This window comes from Mus caroli, unplaced genomic scaffold (genome assembly GCF_978045245.1).
Source record: "Mus caroli unplaced genomic scaffold, Mus_caroli_1 scaffold_8, whole genome shotgun sequence".
Taxonomy (NCBI): Eukaryota; Metazoa; Chordata; class Mammalia; order Rodentia; family Muridae; genus Mus; species Mus caroli.
The window spans coordinates 101,068,397-101,088,752 of NW_028227263.1; the positions used below are offsets into that span (position 1 = coordinate 101,068,397).

Here is a 20,356-nt window from a genome sequence, read left to right on the forward strand (position 1 = left end):
AAGTTCTTTAGTTTCTTTGGACCGAATCGGGTGCGGGCTTGTGCCACTCTGTTCCCATGGGGACCCCTCTGATCTACATCCAGCTGAGCCGAGCTCCAGCGAATCTACATTCGGGAATCCCAAATCCACGCACTCGGGGCTCACCCGGATCATCTTGGTTACTACTCCCACTCAGACACCGCCTCGCCTGCGCACCCAACGCACGTGCGCATTGGGTGAGACCCCACCCTCGCCCCACAAGAGCAGCTGGAAGGGCGGGGCCCAGCGGCAGGTGGGGGCGGGGCGGGCCGGGGCGGGCCTTGCGGGAGCCCAGGGTGCTGCGAGGAACAGAGGCGCGGGAGGCGCGCGGAGCCCGAGCCGAGCCCGTGCGCGCGCCACCATGCCCTTGGCCTTCTGCGGTACCGAGAACCACTCGGCCGCCTACCGGGTGGACCAAGGTGTCCTCAACAACGGCTGCTTCGTGGACGCGCTCAACGTGGTGCCACATGTCTTCCTGCTCTTCATCACTTTCCCCATCCTCTTCATCGGTGAGCGCGCGCGCCGCGACGGAGGGCGGGAGGACGCGTGGGGGAAGGACGAGTGGCCAGGGTGGGGGTGGCGCGCGGCCCCGGCAGTCCCGCACCACCGGCTTGCCGGTCTTCCTGGGTCCCCTGCTGTGCGTCTCTCTCTCTCTTTTTTTTTTTTTTTTTAACTCCCTCGCACCCTCCCCTATCCTTGAACTCGCGCCAGACACGATGGGCGCTGGCGACCTTAGGGATCCCCAAGTTTTGCTACCGCAGAGCCTGACTCGGGATGGGGCTCTGCACGCCAGGGAATCGGCCTCACCCGGAGTGGCGCTGCGGCGGGAGCCAGGCCATCCTTTCCCCGGGCCGCGGTGCTGTCACCGCTGCAACTGGACTCGGGAGGGAGCGCAGGCTCCAGCCAGGGAGGTTGGTGGTGGAGGTCAGCGAGTTGTTCCGGCGGCCCAACTTCCCGACTTTGGGCAGAGCCTTTCCCAGGTCCGGGGTCCGTTCCATGTTGCAAGGAGATAGAGTTTGGGTGCCGGTACCCCGCCACCCCACAAGGCACGAGTTCTTCTCTTGTAACTTCTTCAGGACAGTGTGAGTCAACTCAGATCAGATTTAGGAACCCCTTCGACTCACGGCTCCGCTCGCTTGCCTGAAAGTGGTCTATAAAGTTGGGCGCCCAGTCTGGTCCCCTCCTCTCCACATCCTGAATCTCTCAGGCCAATCAGCTCTGTTCAAAGAGTTCTGGCTGTTCATTTACATTAATTAAGAGAAATAGCAAATCTTTAAAACTCTTTAGGAAAGAAGGCCGAGGTGGCCATTGAAGTAAATTAGTAAAAAGTTGCTGAGCCGAGCTATCCTGGAAATCCCGGTTCTTGGGAGGTGGGGGCAGGAGTTTAAGGTCATCTTCAGTTACATAGGAAGTTCAAGGCTCATGTGGGCAACATAAGACCCCGTCTCAAAAAAAAAAAAAAAGAGCTGCTGCAGAAGGAAGCTGCTAGTTACTGACAGAGGTAAATGATGAGCCGGAACTAGCAAGGAAACATGCAATGCATGCCCATGTGTCTAGCAGAAACGAAACAGAATGGGTAGACAGTCACACAAGAGATCAGTGTGGTGGTCCCTGCTTAGGACCAGCCTGCAGGCTCAGGCATTGTGCCTGGATATCCAGTTCATATCCTCAGCCCTGGGGAAGGAGGATTTGCATGGTCTCCTTATGGCCATGCCGGGCCTCCAGGTGGGCGTCCTGCCTTTTCTCCCCACAGGATGGGGCAGCCAGAGCTCCAAGGTGCACATTCACCACAGCACCTGGCTCCATTTCCCCGGCCACAACCTGCGCTGGATCCTTACCTTCATGCTGCTCTTTGTCCTGGTGTGTGAGATTGCTGAGGGCGTCCTGTCTGACGGGTAAGTGAGCTCCAGGGGACATGTGGGGAAGCTGCAGGAGACCCTCCCTGTGCCTGCTCACCTGCCTTCTGTAAACCAGTACCTGGTGTGAACTGGACCAGGCCTTAGGCACATATGAGATGCAGGGCCCACCATCAGTCTGGAGAATAAAGAGGATGCAGATTTCTGTACCAGTTCCCCGTGAGACCATTGGAGAGCCTTGTCAGAGTGTCCCAGCTGCTGTGGGCAATACCCGGTCTCTCTGAAAGTGACTCAAGTGCGTGAGGGGACATTAAATCCTGTCACTTGTTCTTACTGAAGGCCCCTCCTTGGTTCCCATTCATTTACAAGATACAAGGATCTCTGGGCCCTCATCTTTATCCTGATACAGCCCCACCTGCCTCTAGCCCCACTCTTGTCCTCACATTCACCCCTTCCCTCACCTCTCCTACAGACCGGAATGTGTGTCCAAGTTTCCATTCGCAAAGCTGTCAGAATGTGAGATCTGGGATGCCCGTCCTCTTTGCATTCACAGTGCACAGCCCACAAAAAGCTCTGCAAACATTGACTCCTAGGACGATAAATCAAATCCTACCACACAGACATGATCTGGGAGGAACAGATCAGAAGGCAGTGTCAGATAGGTTCCATGGTGGAGGGGGCTTTGGAGCTGAGCCTGGATGGATGACAAGTGTTCTGCTGTGGGGTGGGGCAGGGGGAGAGACTACGGCACTGGACGGAGAAGGATGAGGAACAGGCGTGCCTGGGCTGTAGCAGAGGTGACAAGCGTGATTTAGGCTATCATGATTTGAGGCCTAGGGGAAAGCTAGGTCTGCAGAGATGATCCTGGGAATGAGGCTAGACCATGGGGGATAGAGGAACGGAGAAGGCGGAAGCAGTAGACACATGGAAGGAAGCCATGGCTCTGTGGCTGAGCATCAGATCTGGAGCTAAGAGGGGGACTTCAGCCTGCCTGAGTTGAATTTAACTTGCAGCTTTGAGACCAAGAGAGATAGATGCCTTCGGCACAGCACTCCTTGACAGAAGGCTAAGTGTGTGCTGGACAGGCCAGAGGGTGGCAGGCAGAGTCAGGGGGTGGATGGGGGATGACTATGGTGGGAGATGAAGTGTGTCCTGAGAGACAGACAGAAGGGGATATGGAACGGAATGGAGGAGTCAGTGAGCCTCAGGGACTGTGTCAGTTGATGTCACAGCTGTTGGCGGACATTGCCTGGAGCATCTGAGGTCAGCTTCTCTGAGCTTCTATTAGACTGTGCTCAACCCTGCCACTGCCCCAGTATCCAGGCGTCAATACTAATTGCATGTCTCTCCTGGACAAGGCACCAGGCCCTACTGCTGATCAAAGCCTCCCAGACCAACAAGAATACCAGAAAGGATACTGATACTTAAGTAGCGAGTGACAAGTCTGTACTCCCCCACTCCCACCCAGGACCCTGCCAAAGTGGCACTATGTACTGAGGAGAGGGGGTTGTGAGCCCCCGGGCCATCAGTAATACCTCTAGGTTATAATTGGCTGGGTGACAGGAAAATGCCCCCACTGGAGAGGAGGGAGCCCCGGGCTTTCTGCTGACCCTTCTGCTCAGTGCCAACTGTGGGTCCTGTATGTTACTCAGCCTTTCTGTGCTGTGTCTTTTCTACCTTTTTGAGGAAGGCAAAATGAGGAAACACACAAGGTCCAGAGCCCAGCCGTAGAGTCTGGGGCAGAGGATCTATGCACACGACATGGGGACTGGCAGGAAACAGCCCAGACAGCCACTTTTGCTACTATTCCCACCCCCGACATTGTGTGGCTGTGCCTGTACCCCAGGCCTGCTCAGTGTGTCTCCTCCAAGGCAGGATGCTCATCTGCAGCTGGATGCTGGGCTCCTGGTCTTCAGGCCAACACCCCTGAGTCAACAGGACTGAGGAAGAGACATGAAAGGGGGGTGATCTGTGATGTCATAGATCTGACCTGTGGCTCCCCATTTTCACATTGGCCTGTGGCATGGTGCGCTTCTCCATGTGGCATGACAACTCTGCTAAACAAATACTTATTCTTCAAAGCCCAGCCTGGTTCCACCTCTTCCCTGGTTGGTACCCCACTCCTTTGCTTTCTCTTAGCCTTTAGTCCATCTGGAGTAGCCCTGTCGTGGGCTCTTGAGTCAGAGAGAAGCTCTGGTCTTTGCCTATGCTTAGCTTCTCCAGGGCAAGGGTTCTTGGCCTGATGGGTCCAGCAGTATAGCATAGCATAGCATAGCATAGCATAGCATAGCATAGCATAGCATAGCATAGCAGTATAGCTTTATAATGTAGCAAGGACATTACTGAGGCAGGAGGCTAAAACAGGCCCTCTGGGGATGGAGAGGGTTTCCAACATTGCTGGTACAGAAAGAACAGGCTGGGTAGTGCTAGAGAGGTTGGTGGCTGCCCTGTTGCCTGGCCCTTTAGTGTTGGACTGGGCTGGTCTGTGTTTTGCTGTCTGTAGGATGGGTGTGATCAAGAAAGCTAAGGCAATCTCTTGCATTTCTTGGTGGACGCTGAGGTCTAAGAGTAGAACTGGCCCCAAGTGTGGATTGTCTCTGTACCCCATCCAGCTAGCACAGAGGTCTCTCTCAGCCCTGAGAAGAACAAAGGCTGGTCTTGGACATGTTGCTTAGCCAATCTGGACCTTAATTGCCTTGATTATAGAATAGCATGACTGGGTGCTCACTTTATGGGGCTTAATTAAACAATTTACCACTCACAAGATACCTAGAATCATGCTTGGCACATGGCTGATACTCAGCAAACCTGGACTGCCATCGGCATCATTAGTACAGTGCCCACAGACACTGCCCGTGCTGACCTGTGCCGCTCCCATTAAATGGGGCTGGTACTAAGCAAATTGGGATGCACGGAATGTTTGAGATACAGGCTGGGAAGAATCACCAGCCTATGAAGGGATGCCGTGGTTATCCAAGACACTACTGTGTGTTGGACAGTAAGCACAAGACCTGTGCTGCCCTACTGTGTGCTGGCCACACCCACATCCCCCCTCTCATTTCCCCTCTTTCTTCTCCCACCACAGGGTGACAGAATCCCGCCACCTCCATTTGTACATGCCAGCTGGGATGGCTTTCATGGCTGCCATCACCTCTGTGGTCTACTATCACAACATTGAGACCTCTAACTTCCCCAAGCTGCTGATTGGTAAGGACGCGGGAAGCCTTCCCTTCTCCAGCTAACATTTACCGAGAACTTTCTCCAGGCAACCAATCCAGGCTAGGAACCAGGGATGAAGAGAAGGTCTCTGCCTCTGTGGAACTTGTTGTCTGGAGGAGGAGACAGATGGGCAAAGATGAACCAAGGAGCAGGTGCTGAGAATGCTGGGGAGGAAAGCAAGCTGGGCTCAGGGAGGACGATGGTGGGTGTGGTTATCTGTGCAGAGCCAGCCAGCGGAGGTCCTCTGACTGTGAGACCAACACAACCAAGCCCAGTGAGCAGGGCCACCTGTGGAAATGTGGAGTCTGACCACTCTGTGAAAAGTGTCCCTGGTCACTAAGATGGCCTCAGGGTAGGAGTTAAGGACAAGATGTGGATCAGGGCTTCAGGCATATTTGATTTGAAACATCACCAAAATGGTCAACTCCCAGGGTCAAGGAGACAGTAAGGTAAATGAATTGGGTGTTTGGGGGAGGGTGGGGCAGGAGATGCGTTCAGCTGATGTGGGTGGTGTCTGATGCCCGGATGAAGTCTCATGGGGGAGAAGAGAAAGGCCCAGGACCAAAACCTAAGGCTGGCCGACTTAGACACTCAGCTTGCAGCTTCTGACGTGAGTGGTAGGGGTGCCAGGCAGAAATAGCAGCCATGCTGCCTGCCCTTTATGGACTGTGTACCGTGGGCTGGGCTCTGTGCTCCACACCCTCCCTACATGGCTCCTCTCACTAATACCCACAGTAGCTCTGTTGGAGCCGTGGCTCCCCTGTGTGGCATACAGATATGACATACAAAGGTTTAAAACAACACCAGCAAACACTCATTGAGCATTTCCTACACACCAGGCTCATATTAACTCAATCCTTGCCACAGCCCTGTGAGGTGGGTCCCATTATTGTCCTTCTACGGAGCAGGAAGTCTGCCTTCACGGGTGGGAGACTTGGTCTAGTCTATTCTTGTACCCAGATGCATCACCAAACTGAGGCACGTGAGCAGGCTTCTAGCTGCTTCAAAGGATCCTCAAGCTGTGTTCCTGCCACCAAGCAGTAAGTCTGTAGATCTGCTACTGCATAGCCTACAGTAGTTTGCAGTTGCCTCTGATCCTGTGTCAGCAAGCCACTGGCATTCATGGGTCATAGCATGTAATAAAAGACACTAGAATCTGGAGTTCTCTGTGCTGAAGTGGTATGGCTGCCTCGCCTTGGGGCACAGATGACATTTTCCTACTGTCTAGTCACTGGTCTACTTTCCTATGGTCGGTGCAATGTTCCATTGGGACTCTCCAGCCATGCCCCTGCCCCAGGGCCCCATGTGAATGAATGGGTATGTCTGGAGTAGCAGCCAGAAGAACAGATGAAGCTCCAAGCTTCAGACAGCAGTCCCCAAGAGGACCCTCCCCCACCTGACCTAGCAGGGCCTGGCTAAGCTGAGTCTTACAAACACTACCGGCACCTGAAATTTTCCAATTTTCCCACAAGCACTCGGGATTCCATCTTCCAGGCACAAATCAGCACCATGGATGGTTCCGTGCCTTCCAAGAAATCAGTGATGTCTTCCCTTTCCTCGGCCCCCCTGGTTGGAGTTTTGCCCTAGAAAAAGCTCCATAGGTCTAGAAATTCTTGATCAGGCAAAAGAGGGAGTGGGGAGGTGCTAAGCTACAGGGATAGAGGGCAGTCCGTGGAAAAGCCGCCCGATTTGGAGGCCCGCCTCTGGTCCCAGGCCTGGAGTCCCACAACTTAAACTAGCTCATGAAATGATATCCTGGGGCCCCAGAGGACCCTGAAGAAAGGTATGCGCTGAGGAGCAGCAGGAGAGAGAAAGGAGAGGCAGGTGGGCTTCAGGGAGAGCTGAGAGTGCGTGCAAAGGCCCAGAGCGGAAAGAGAAAGAACAGCTGGAGGCAGGGCAGCAGGAAGGAGCTGGAATTGTCAGACAGAAGGCCACACAGCACAGGGTGCTGGTCCTCTACCAGCACAGCACAGCACAGGGTACCCCAGCAGCGATGGGCAGCTGATTGCCTTTTGGTTGTTGTTGTTGTTGTTATGGTTGTCGCTTGTTCATTTCTTCCTATTTTTGTAATAAGACCTCCCAGTGTAGCCCTGGTTGATCTCAAATTTGAGGTTCTCTTGCCTCTTTTGGGGTTTCATGTGTGTGTTCATATGTCTATAACATGGTATCGGCCGTGTCAGCCATCATGTGTGCGGTCCTGTGATATTGAGGACATTTACACGCTATGCAGACATCACCACTGTCTGTCCCCAGGACCTTCCGCCTTCCCAAACCAAGGCTCTAAACTCATTAAATAGACACTAAGGCCTCCTTCTCCCTTCCCTAGCCCGCGGGCCTAGCATTCCACTCTCTGTCTTTATAGAACTTCATTAAGGACTTTTTAATCCTTTTGTAATTTAGTTACTTTACTTAGAATAATTATTCTAAGTGGTCCATGTTGTAGCATGTATCAAAGTTTCTTTCCACTATCTGGCTAGGACATATTTTGCTATCCATTCGTCTATTGGTGGACATTTGGATTTCTATCACTATTTATTATTATTATTATTATTATTATTATTATTATTATTATTATTATTGTGGAGGTTTCTTTGCTTTGATTTCTTTGTTGTTATTGTTGATTGGTTGCTTGGTTTTTTTGAGGCAGGATCTCATGTTGACCAGGTTAGCTTCAAACTCACTATGTAGCCAAGGACGACTTTGAACTCCTGATCCTCTTCTTTCCCACTGCCAAATGCTAGGATGACAGAGATGGACCACAGGCCTGTCCTTGAGTACTGTGAATGACGGTTGTGACCGCGGGTGCAACTAGAGCTCTTGAACATGATGCTATGAAGGTCATAGAGGGAGGGCAAGGGGAAGTGACAGCCAGTGACAAAGTTCCTGAGGTAGTCAAGGGAGGGCATGAGGGTGGCCCAGATGTGGTAGGCCATGGAGCGGGGGTGGGATCCAGATGTGCAGGTGTAATGTGCAGGACCTGGGAGTGGGAGACAAATGGAGAGAAGTGTCAAGGGGTCTAGAGCCTAGAACTCTGCATATCCCCACTCACACCTACTGCCTGGCTCCGGCTTCTCTCAGCCCAACGGAAGCTGCTGTACCAGAGACATGTTGGGGCCTGGCACTGTGGGAGGGGACCTTCTGGACCTCATCCTGGCTCCCCCACCAACTTCCTCTGTGCCTTGCAGAAGACACTTGGGCTCTTTGGGCCTTAGTTTCTCATCTGGGTAGGAACACTAAGTTCTCCTTGCCTAAGTCACAGACTTGCTATAGAATCCAGACACAGAGACAAGACCAACTCTCTGCCCCAGGAGGTGACCGTCTCTGTCTGGGCAAAAGATACTCATCCTATGGATCCCTGTGACCTGGAGACCAGCACAAGGGAGGGGCCATCACCGCAGTCCTGAGCGGGAGCCCTTGTCCTCTCTCCTCTTGCCCACCCTCAATCCTGGCCACATGGTGAGGCCTGGTGTCTTGACCTGCTTCTCAGCCCACAGCCAGGCCAAACAGATCTCATCTTTTTTCTCAAACGATGGCCTGATGACTCAGGTGGAGATCAGAGCACAAATCTCATTTACTCCGTGTAGCCCACCTTGGGGGTGTGTGGCTGAAGCTGGCCTCACTGAATATGTGCAGTACTCCAGAGACAAGGGATGCTGGAGCTGGCCAGCATCAACACCCCTGCCAGGGCCACTCAGCTAGCTGTGCTGGGGTTTGCTCTCACAAGCTGATAGTGACAAGTTAGCAGTTGAGGGGGAGGGGTGAGAATTTAGGACAGAATCCACCCGGGACTTCTGAAGCCTAGTGCCCCAAATCTGAAATCCAGCCTTCATAAAAGCATCAGCAGCTAATACCCAAAGAGCAGCCATGCTGCACGCCAGGCTCCCTGTGCTAAATGCTTTCCACACATTGCTTCTTTGGACCATGCTGTCACTGTCCCCAGTGATGGATGAGGACCTTCACATCTAAGTGGGTTACAGTGCCACGTGTGTTTGACCTTTTGACATTACAATGTGATCTCGTCAGGTACAAAATCTACACTTGAGGACTCTGCACTGCCTACAAACACCAAAATCGATAGTGTTTTAAGTTTACGGTTTAGTGTTCAGCCGTGTTCATAGCTTCCCTGGGCCACAGATTGGACGCACTTGATGCTACATGGCTTATCCAAGGCCATCCAACCATTGTGTGTAAATCCAGTGAGCCTGGCTGCAGGGCTCTATCGCCAATCACTGTACTGTACTGCCCCATGGAGCAGGAAGTCACTGTGTCTTCCATAGCCGCAGGCTTCCAAGATGGGATGCTGTGGCCACTGGGCTGTGAGGAAAGGGACTTGGGGTCACCTTCTGGCCATCACGCGTTGTCAGTGAACATGCCTAATTCATCTCTCGGGGTCTTCGTGTTCTTATCCAAAACAAACAGGACGGATTGAATGATCACTAAAATGTCCCCATCTTACTGAGAATTTAGGGTTGGGAATTCCACTTGAAGTCACCACAGACTGGCTAGCCCAGCTCTGCAGCTTAATGTCACTGTCTTAGTTAGGGTTTTACTTCTGTGAACAGACACCATGGCCAAGGCAAGTGTTATACATGTCAACATTTAATTGGGGCTGGCTTACAGGTTCAGAGATTCAGTGCATTATCATCATGGCAGCATCCAGGCAGGCATGGTACAGGAGGAGCTGAGAGTTCTACATCTTCATCTGAAGGCTGCTAGCAGAATACTGGCTTCCGGGCAGCTAGGGTGAGGGTCTTAAGCCCACACCCACAGTGATGCACCTACTCCAACAAGGCCACATCTCCTAATAGTGTCACTCCCTGGGCCAAGCATATATAAACCATCACAGCCACCATAGCCTTGCATGGGTTACCCAACCTTCAGCAAGGGGCCTTAGTCCCCTTGAGTTGTTGAAAGGGAGGTGACAAGCCTCTTCCCTCCTCAAGGCTGTGGTAAGGAATGAATGAGAAAACACCTTAGAGTGCTCGCCTGGCACAGGGCCCGTAGCTTAGCTGAATTCAAGGGGACATTGCACCACCACCATTGATAACTTCCTGACTTGGACTTGCAGTGCCATCAAACTTTCTTAGCACATCTGCTGTGAGTGTTATGATGCCCGGTCCGCATCTCAAAGGGACCCTGGAGCCAAATGTGGTGGCTCACACTTGTAATCCCAGCACTTGGAAGGTGGAGGCCAGACAACTAGAACCAGGCCAGAAGTTCAAGGTGATTCTCAGACACACGTGAGACTGTGTGACACAGTGGTCAGCTCATCAATGGTTGATCAAGGGAACGATATGATAGTCACACATGCACACCCCCTCCCCCGTGCCTCCTGAACACGCGTGCCCTCTTCTCCCACATGCTTGCATGCCTGTAGAGGTGCACACCTGTGTGATCGGCATCCTCTCCTCCCCTCTCTCCTCCACAGCTCTGCTTATCTACTGGACCTTGGCCTTCATCACTAAGACCATCAAGTTCGTCAAGTTCTATGACCATGCCATCGGCTTCTCTCAGCTGCGCTTCTGCCTCACGGGGCTTCTGGTGATCCTCTACGGGATGCTGCTGCTTGTGGAGATCAATGTCATCCGGGTGCGGGTAAGCGGGGAAGTGGGCAGAGTGGCGCTGACCCAGGGACCACTCTGGCTCCTGCACCTGGGCACTGCCACCACTCAGCAGAGCTCATGAGACCTCGCTGTATTGCCTGCCCAAGGCAGGTCACTGAGGCCATAGGTAGGTTTTTGGGGAGCCCTTCACCCCAGGTACCCAGAGGGAGAGGGAAGCGTGAGGAAAGGTTGACTCTCGCAGAGAAGAGGAATCGTCTGCTCCTCTCTGCTTCTTTTGCTGGGCGGGGGGTGGGGGTGGGGGCTCGGTGGTGCACTCATGAGCAAGCAGAGGCCACAGTTCAAGTGCCTCTCGTGTTCTGTTTTGGGTGGTTGGTTTTTGGTTTTTCTGTTTGTTTGTTTGTTTGTCTGTTTTTGAGACAAGGTATGTCGCCCAAGTTGCTATCAAATTTTCTACCCTCCTGCCTTAGCCTGCTGTCTTAGTTATAATTTTACTGCTGTGAACAGATACATGACCAAGGCTAGACTTATAAAGGACAACATTTAATTGGGGCTGGCTTACAGGTTCTGAGGTTCAGTCCATTATCATCATGGAGGGAAACATGGCAGCATCCAGGTAGGCATGGTGCTGGAGGAGCCAAGAGTTTTATATCTTGTTCCAAAGACAAACAGGAGAAAACTGGATCCTCAGGCAGCTAGGAGGAAGTTCTCAAAGCCCACCCCCCAGGGACACGCTTCCTCCAATAAGGCCACACCTCCTAATGGTGCCACTCCCTGGGCCAAGCATATTCAAATCACCACATCTCCTGAGTGCTTGGCTGTTTCTTTTGCTTTATCATCCTTTATCCTCCTTCCCTCTCTCTTCTCCACCTTAGACTAAGTACCTTTGCCTAACCCTGCTGTCCCGGGTAACTCAAACTAACAGCCTATGCACTTCCCATATTATTTTTACTAATATGACATCATTTTCCCTCAACCCACATAAGTAAAAAATGCTTTTCCCTTCAATATTTGTTTTATGGTAATAGATCATATTATATACCATGCTCTGAGTCATGGCCGTCTCGGCTAGCATTTCTTAGGCCTCCCTCCAAGCTGCCCGAGCTGACAGTCCAGTCTTTTTGTGGCTGTATAGTATTCCACCACGCAGATGAGCTGTGATTGGTGCAGCCATTGTTCTATGGGTAGACATTCACTTCACTGCCATGTTCTTGACTTCATGCAGCGGTATATGGAACATGCTAACCTCTCTGTGTATTGCCACACTGTTCTGTGGGAGAGATGCCCAGGAAGGGAGTTGCTTAAGCAAAGGGCATGTGCTTGCATTTTAAAGTGAAACCAGTGTTATAGGCTGCCGGCAGAAGGCTGTGAGTGACCCGCACTGAGAGAGACAGTGCTTTGCCTGCTCTCCAGCCCTCACACAGGGTGGTGACTCTTGCTTGTTAGGGCCTTCGGCTGGCTGTAGGTGGCTCTTGAATGTGCCTGTCAGACTTTTCTGCTTTCAGTTAGTGGTCCCTGAGAGCGATAACTTCCTTACCTTCCCTCCCACAACTGATCCTTCACAGCAACCCTGGGATGTGCGCATCACTCCCGTTAATAACACGTTACATGAGGTTTGCTAGCATATACCTGAGGCAGGATTCGAACCAGGGCCACATGACTTCAGGCTCTGCAAACTCAGCAGGTCTTAGTCACTTTTGCTCTTGCTCTGACAATGTGGCTGGTAAAAACAACTTAGGGACGAGAGGGTTTCCTTTGGCTCAGTGTTTAAGGGTAAGGTCACAGTGGCAGGAAAGGCTTGGCGGGCAGGAGTGTGAAGCAACTGGTCACGAGAGATGTGCTGACGCAAGCGCCTAGCTCGATCTCTCATATTCTCTCTCTCTCTCTCTCTCTCTCTCTCTCTCTCTCTCTCTCTCTCTCTCTCTCTCCAGTTTTTTGAAAAAGGATTTCTCTGTGTAGCTTTGATTGTCCTAGACCCACTTTGTAGACCAAGCTGGCCTTGAACTCACAGAGTTCCACTTGCCTCTGCCTTCTGAGTGCTAGGGTTAAAAGCACGTGCTACCACACTCAGCCTCTTGCCCTCTTCTTCAGAACATTTGAAAATTATATTTTAGTTATCCAGGCATAGTTAGTTGCTCATACCTTTAATCCCAGCACTTAGGAGGCAGAAACAGGTGGATCTCTATGAATTTTAGATCTACATAGTGAGTTAATATAGGCCAACCAGAGATACTTTGAGCCACGGTGAGTTTCTCTGTCTCGCTCTTTCTCTGTCTCTGTCTCTTTCTCTATCTCTGTCTCTCTCCATATACATACACACACACACACATACACACAAGCACACACACACACACACACACACACACACACATATATATGTGTGTGTCTGGGGATGGGGGCATTTTGTAAATGAGTACCCGGTACCTGCAGAGATCATCACACCCTCAGCCAGGCCAAGCATATACAAACCATCACATTTAGGCAAATTTTCCTCCCTAATTAACCCAGTATGGATGCGTCTTACAGACAAATGCCCAAAGGCTTGTCTCCTAGGTGATGTTGACAGGCCACATTAACCATCATGCAGTGGTGACCCCAGTTCTTCCCTAGCTCAGCTTAAACACAGCTTCAGTGAACAGCCAGCCACAAGACAAGGAAGCCCTGGAACTGGTGTCCTGGGGGCCCTTTTTCTGGAGCAGTTACAAGCCATAGATGGGCACATTTCTTGGTGGTCAAGTGCAGACCATCACACCTAGACCTTTGCTGGGTGATAGTGGACTTGCCCAGCCTCTAGCTCTGCACCACGCCTGTGTGCCCACAGAGATACATCTTCTTCAAGACGCCAAGGGAAGTGAAGCCTCCCGAGGACCTGCAGGACCTGGGGGTGCGCTTTCTGCAGCCCTTCGTGAACCTGCTATCAAAGGGGACCTACTGGTGGATGAATGCCTTCATCAAGACTGCCCACAGGAAGCCCATCGACCTGCGGGCCATCGGGAAGCTGCCCATAGCCATGAGAGCCCTCACCAACTATCAGCGACTCTGCGCGGCCTTCGATGCCCAGGCGGTCAGTGAGTCCAGACACACCCACCACCTGCCTTTCCATGCAGTCACAGATGAGGATTTCAGAGGGTAGAAGGACAAACCCCGGAGACCCAGGAAGGAAAAAGGCTCACCCTCAGTTGTACAGAAGTCTAGGGCCAAATGCTCATAGGTCATGGTTGGAGTGGCCCTTATAGTTCAAGTTAGCATGTCCCAAATGCTCACTGTTAAAATGGGGAAGCTCCGGCTTGGTAAGGGATGTGGCTCTACATGACTCTCCCATCCATCCCCGGTACTCTTCCTTTTGAAGTACAGTGGCTGTAATGATGGAGGTTTCCACCCAGTGTGGAGTGCAAGGTGTTGGCTTGGTTCTTACACCATCTCTGTAGATTTGTCCAGGCTGGGGTCGGCTCTTACCAGTAAGGAGGAAGCTGAGGCCCTGCAATTCCATGCCCTGCCCAGCATTCCTTCAGTGTGTCTGCCTGGCACTCAAAGAAACATTGAAACAGACGGTAATGAGTGAGCATGGCAGACGTCAATCCATCAAGATGGCGCTATGCTGATCATGTGACCCCTACCGGCACTGTGACTTGATGATGCCTCTGGCCTCAGTTTCCCCATTTGATCTGCCCTGTCACACATCTCTTGATACTGTAGTTTCCTACTGAAGTTCACCTGTCCACAGACAGCATGGCCACAGGGTTTCCCTGGGCAGCAGGATCCAGGGGTGACCTGGAAGGAGGGGCTCTCTGTGGCTGAGCCCTCGGCCACTCTGACCTGTCTGTGGGAATCTCTTGGCAGCGGAAAGACACGCAGAGCCAGCAGGGCGCCCGGGCCATCTGGAGGGCTCTCTGCCATGCCTTTGGGAGACGCCTGGTCCTCAGCAGCACATTCCGTATCCTGGCTGACCTGTTGGGCTTTGCTGGACCGCTCTGCATCTTTGGGATCGTGGACCACCTCGGGAAGGAGAACCATGTCTTCCAGCCCAAGGTGAGTCACACTTGGGGCAGAGCGAGGCAGCCCCTAGAAGGTTCACCCCACAATTCTCTTGTGTATGTGTGTGTATGAGTTTGAGAGGCCATGTTTTCAATGGCTGACTAGGTGGGAGTCTCTTTAGCGGCATCCAGATCTGGAAGAGGTTCTGTATCCTGTCGACTGAAATGCTGAGAGGAGAGCTTGGGCCCCCGAGAGATTCTTGGTGCCTGACTGTCAGCCCGCTGCCTTCAGTTTGGGGACCCTAGATCTCAGTGCTTTGCAGAGGCATCTAGGATAGCTGCTAGTAAAGGAGAGCCATCAGGATCCCCTTGGGCAGCCCTACCTCCCTGCTCAGGATTCCACTACCCCAGGTCTACTAGCATATTAGACTTTCCTCCCTCTTTCCCCTCCCCACCTCGTTTTTTATCTAGCCTAGACTGATCTTGAACTCTCTATGTAGTAAGACTCCTCTTGAACCCCTAATCCTCCTGCCTCCCTCCACATCTTAACGTTTGATATTGAAGGTGTACACTGTCATACCTAGCCTATTACAAAAGCTCCCCACAGCTCCAAGATACTCAAAGCCACTAGGCTAGATGATGCTCAGTGGTCTTTTCAACTCAGAAGATGTCACAGCTTTGGACAAAAGAGTCAGAAATTATCTGTCTGTCTGTCTGTCTACACACACACACACATTAAAAACAGAAGGGACCAACCTATGAAGAGGCATAGGGGACCCACAAGTGCAGGGAGCAGGACAGAAGAGGGCAAAGGGATGAATATGAGAAAATTATTGTGATGTGTATGATACAATAATATTACAATGATAATGTCACAATGATAGTGTTACAATGATAATGTTACAATGATGATGTCACAATGATAGTGTTACAATGATGATGTCACAATGATAGTGTTACAATGATAGTGTTACAATGATGATGTCTTGCAGAGGACCAGAGTTTGGTTCCCAGCACTTTTGCTAGGTAGCTCATTGCCACCTAGAACTCCATGGGCACCTGGGCAGGCATGCCCTTGTGCGCGCGCGCGCACACACACACACACACACAGAGTAAATCTGGAAAGAGGGTCAGAAGCCTCTTTTAGGTGTGGTGCTCTCTACTTGGGCAACATCAGCATCACCCACACTGGGGATGAAGGTACTGGATCTCTGCAGCCACCCGGGTGCAGATGGCCACAGTGAGAAATCCCCAGTGAGTCTGCCTTGTAAAATCCCGGTGACAAGGCAACTCTATTATTTTCAACCACACACAGGCCCTAGTGACACTGAGAATAAAATTAGTGCTCCGGTAGTCGGCAGTCCTATATGTAATATCCATTCATCCTGGAGCGCTGACCGCCTCAGGAAGTTTCTATAGTTTCTCCAGACATAATTAGCCAGCTGAGCACTTCTGAGTTAGAAATCCCAGACAGGCCCAGTCTGTGGGTCTGACTTACCCAGAAGATGTTTATTGATCCCAATGTATGCTGGCCCTGGGCAGGGCTGTGCGGTCATGGAGACTTATTTTTATGATCAGGATCATTACAACAATGCCCATCTATCGACCACTGGACACACATCTGGCTATGGGCACCATTTCTCATTTCCTTGTTTAATTTGGAAAGGAACCCTTTGGGATGGAAAGTTGGGTGGGTGGGAAGCCGTGGGTACATTCAGATCTAATTCCCAACCCATATATTTTATGCTGTAGATATTCTTATTTCCATTTACAAATGAAAACCTTGATGCTGAGCCAGATTAGATAACTTTCCCAAGGCCTCCCAGCCAGCTTCTAACAGAATTTGAGCCCAGCTCTCTTGCTCTATAGTCTGAGTCCTCAAGCCACAACACTAAAATGATGACTACTACCAAATCATCACTCTGGCTCCATGGACCATGAAATCCAACGATGGAGAAATCTAAATAAAATATCTCTAGTTCCATCTGACTGTGAGGAGGACAACAAGAGACTGTAAAAGCCAGGTGGGGTGGTGCATGCCCGGAAGCCTAGCATTTCAGAAGCTGAGGCAGGACAGTGTCAGCAAGTATAATAGCCAGCCTGGGCTACCTAGCAACCCCATCCCCTAAGAGAAGGGCTTTGGGATAGGACCTGGATAGATGCACTGGCTTAGCCAGCTGGAGACATCCCACTATGGGAGGAGACTGATTGGTTTGTTCACTTGCTTGGTTAGTTGTTGGTTTACTCCTTTAGTCTTTGAAGCCTTTGAGGGCCTTTTCTGGATATAAATATTTTCCTGTGTGTGTGTGTGTGTATGTGTGTGTGTGTGTGTGTGTGTGCATGTGTGTGTGTGTATGTGGTATGTGTGTGAGTTGTGTATGTGTATGTGATGCATGTGTGTATGTGTATATGTGGTGTGTGTGTGTGTGTGTGTACATGTGTGCGCGTGTGCATGCGTGTGTACCACACCATGTATCTTGGGGTCAGAGGACAACTTGTGGCAATCAGTTCTCTTCTGCCATGTGTGTTCTCTGAGCCATCTCATTGGCCTCCTCTGGCCTTTGCCAGGTCCTCGAAGGGGAGAGAGAGAGAGACAGAGAGAGACAGAGACAGAGAGACAGAAAGAGAAACAGAGAGAGAGAGAGACAGAGAGAGACAGAGAGAGAGAGACAGAGAGAGAGAGAGAGAGAGAGAGATAGAGAGAGAGAGATTATTTATTTACCTCCAGCAATGGCATCTCCAGTTTTAGTCTGACTCTAGACTGAGTCCAAATTCCCCACCTTCTCCATTCTGCACATTAGGGAAAAATAGCACAGGCCAGAGCTCCCATCAGCTTGGATAGCCATCTTCTTCCTCTATTTCCCCAAACCCTTGTGAAAGTCTCCTAGGGAGAGAACACCCCCAGAGATGGTGAGGGCAGCTCCAGGAAGGTTCCTTCGCCTGAGCCTCTCCACCCTGGCTCAGCCCTTGGTGCCTACCTGGCGCTGGCTATGGTTTATCACCTTCTTGTTGGAATGCTCTCATCAGCACACACATCTGTGGGACAGATGGCTCTGCCTCAGTGGCAGCAGGCATTATCAGATTTAATAGTTGTTCCCTGCAGCCCAAATACAATCAGCAAATTTCCGACATAGAGACGAGAGTTGAGAGTAAACACAGTCCCTTGGACTCTCTCTGACTTTCCAGCCCAAGGCTCCCTCCTGCAGTTTAATTCTCTTGGGCATCGGAGCCCATAACTGTGGGGAGAGGTTGCTCAGTGCAGTCACGTTGTCCCTTCCTTTGCCTCCCAGTTCTAGCCAAGAGCCAGTGTTATCAGGGTGGGTCACTGGGGATAGGGCAAGGAGGACACTGGCCAGCTCCAGGCTGCAGGTTTTAGAGCCTGGCACGAGGAAGCCCAGCCCATGTCCAGCCTGCTTCACCCGCTGTTGATGCCATCAGCAGCTGTCCTGTCCTCTCTTCCCTTCTAGGACACACAATTGGCAAGGAACAGAGACAGCTCCTTTGGCACCCTAAAGGATGGGCGGTCTTGATTTGCCATGCTCTGAAGCTCCTGTCCCCACTGTCTCTCTTCCCTGTGAAATCTGGGCTCTATCCAGGATCTAGTTCTTTCCAGCCCCACTCTCTCGCCCAACCCCCTCTCCAATCTGTCACCTGCCAGGGATGCCACTGATCTGGCTGGAGGGCAACTGAATTGGATTCATAAGGAATGGCTGGTATCTGAAACCTGCCAGTGCCACTCTGGGCTATCAGCTGAGCCAAAAAAAGACAAGCCCAGGTCGGCTCCAAGGCCAGAGCTTCAACGCTTCTGGCGACAGTGGAAAGAGCATGCAGGCTTGTGTGTGCGTTTCCGAACAAACTGTGCAAAATGAGTGATGGTTCTCTGTATGATCTCTCTCTCTCCCTCTCCCTCTCCCTCTCTCCCTCTCTCCCCCCCTGTCCTCCCCACCCCAGCTCCTATTCTTATTGCTATTCTTCCTCTCTCCCCCTCCCTCCTCGCTGGGTTATTTGTGGCTCTCACTCCGGGTGGCTTGATGATCATTAATGTCTTGCTGTTTCTGTGGTGTTGGAATGTCAGTATGCCAGTGTCCTCTTTGTGACAGTGTTCACAAAGTGCCTGAAGTGGCTGCTGCTTTCATGCTTCAGCTTTGTGTCTCCTCCTTCAGGAAGCCCTCTCTGGTTGTGTTAGACATCCCCTTGTCTCTGTTGCCACCATGAGAGCCTCCCAGGTGGAGTGGGCTGTAGCCCAGTGGCAGAGTATACACGTGGCATACATGAAACTCGGGACTTGAGCCACAGCACCATACACACGTGCACATACACTCATACAACCACTGCGCACACACTACACACACCACACACACACACACACACACACACTCTCTACACATATATACCACACTAGACACATACACCACACACATCACACACACTACAGACACACTATACATCACACACATTCCACACATACTACACACTACACACTACACACCACACACACACACACACACACACACACACACACACACACACACACACACCACTATGGGAAATGATACTTCTGTGAAGAACTGTTCCCACATGCACTCAGGAATCAGAAGCAGGAGGATCACCACAAGTTCCAGGCCAGTCGGGGCAGAGTATTTGGCTGGCGTGCACAGGCCTTGCGATCAGTCGCCAGCATTGAGTGCAGCAGTTATCACACACGGACTTCTAATGCTCTGGGAAGCCATTGGCGCATGGTTCCATAGATTCTGCAGTAGAATCCTTTAACCAGTGTCTTACAGGGAAGGAAAGTGAGACTCAAAGAGGGTGAGGGGCTCCTTTAGAGACATCATGGCTGATAGGTGATGAGTCTGGTGTTAAACTCAGGTACAGCTCATCTCTAACATGTCTGAACCTCCATGTCAGGTGGAGAATGGCGGAGGTGCACATGTGACAGGTGGGGACAGGTTGCTGCCCGTGGTGACCTAAGATCGCTTCTAGCTTTTACTCAGGCCCTCCAGGACAGATGGTCCACCTTTTAACCTCACTCAAACTGAGAGAGCCCAGGGACCCTCTTTATTCTCCAGAGGACCAGGAGGGACCTTTTAAGTCATGCCCCAGTCGGGAAGCATCAGAACTCTCCCATCAAAGTCCTGCTGCCTCAGCCACCTCTAATCAGCCCATTGCTTTCAGTGGCCACTGCAGGCCTCCACTGCCCGATGACAGCATGGGGCACAGAAAGCCTATGCACTGATTCGTTTAAAGGAATAGTCAGGGCCAGAGAGATGGCTAATGAGTAAAGCTGACTGCTGCCAAGTCAGGTGACCTAAATTTAATCCCTGGGACACACATGGTTGCAGGAGAGAACGAACTCCCCTAGGTTGCTTTCTTTCCTCACATGTCTGCTGTGGCACCTCTGCATGCACAAAATAAGTTAAAATGTATCTACGCTTTTAAAAGGAATATTTATTTAAGCATCAACTTGCAAATAGCTTCCCAGAGAGCTTGTGAAAACAGAAGTCTAGGGCATAAGATCTTCCAAAGCTTTCGGCTTCCATCAGATGTTGAGCTGTGGTCCTGGTCTCTTCTCTCCTGTCACAGGCCTTTCACTCCTTCTAGGATGCACGGTGTCCTCTTTTTGGTTAGGCATCACCAGGGCCTGACTTCTTAGACCTCTTGCCTGGTCTGGTACCCATTATTTCTTTTCTTCATTTTTTTTTTGAGATAGGGATTTGTGTTGCACAGG

At 51.4% G+C, this 20,356-nt stretch overlaps 1 protein-coding gene across 2 annotated transcripts in view; it reads left to right on the forward strand.

The window, feature by feature from the left end:
* Positions 1–332: 332 nt before the first annotated feature.
* Abcc8 (ATP binding cassette subfamily C member 8) overlaps positions 333–20,356 on the forward strand; it is a 74,963-nt gene continuing 54,939 nt past the window's right edge. For both annotated transcript variants that reach the window (XM_021166984.2, XM_021166986.3), the window contains exons 1-6: positions 333–527; positions 1,772–1,913; positions 4,960–5,081; positions 10,522–10,688; positions 13,476–13,718; positions 14,495–14,683. In XM_021166984.2, the coding sequence (XP_021022643.1) occupies positions 380–527; positions 1,772–1,913; positions 4,960–5,081; positions 10,522–10,688; positions 13,476–13,718; positions 14,495–14,683 (1,011 nt within the window). In that variant the 5' untranslated portion in view covers positions 333–379. The remainder of the gene's footprint in view (positions 528–1,771; positions 1,914–4,959; positions 5,082–10,521; positions 10,689–13,475; positions 13,719–14,494; positions 14,684–20,356) is intronic.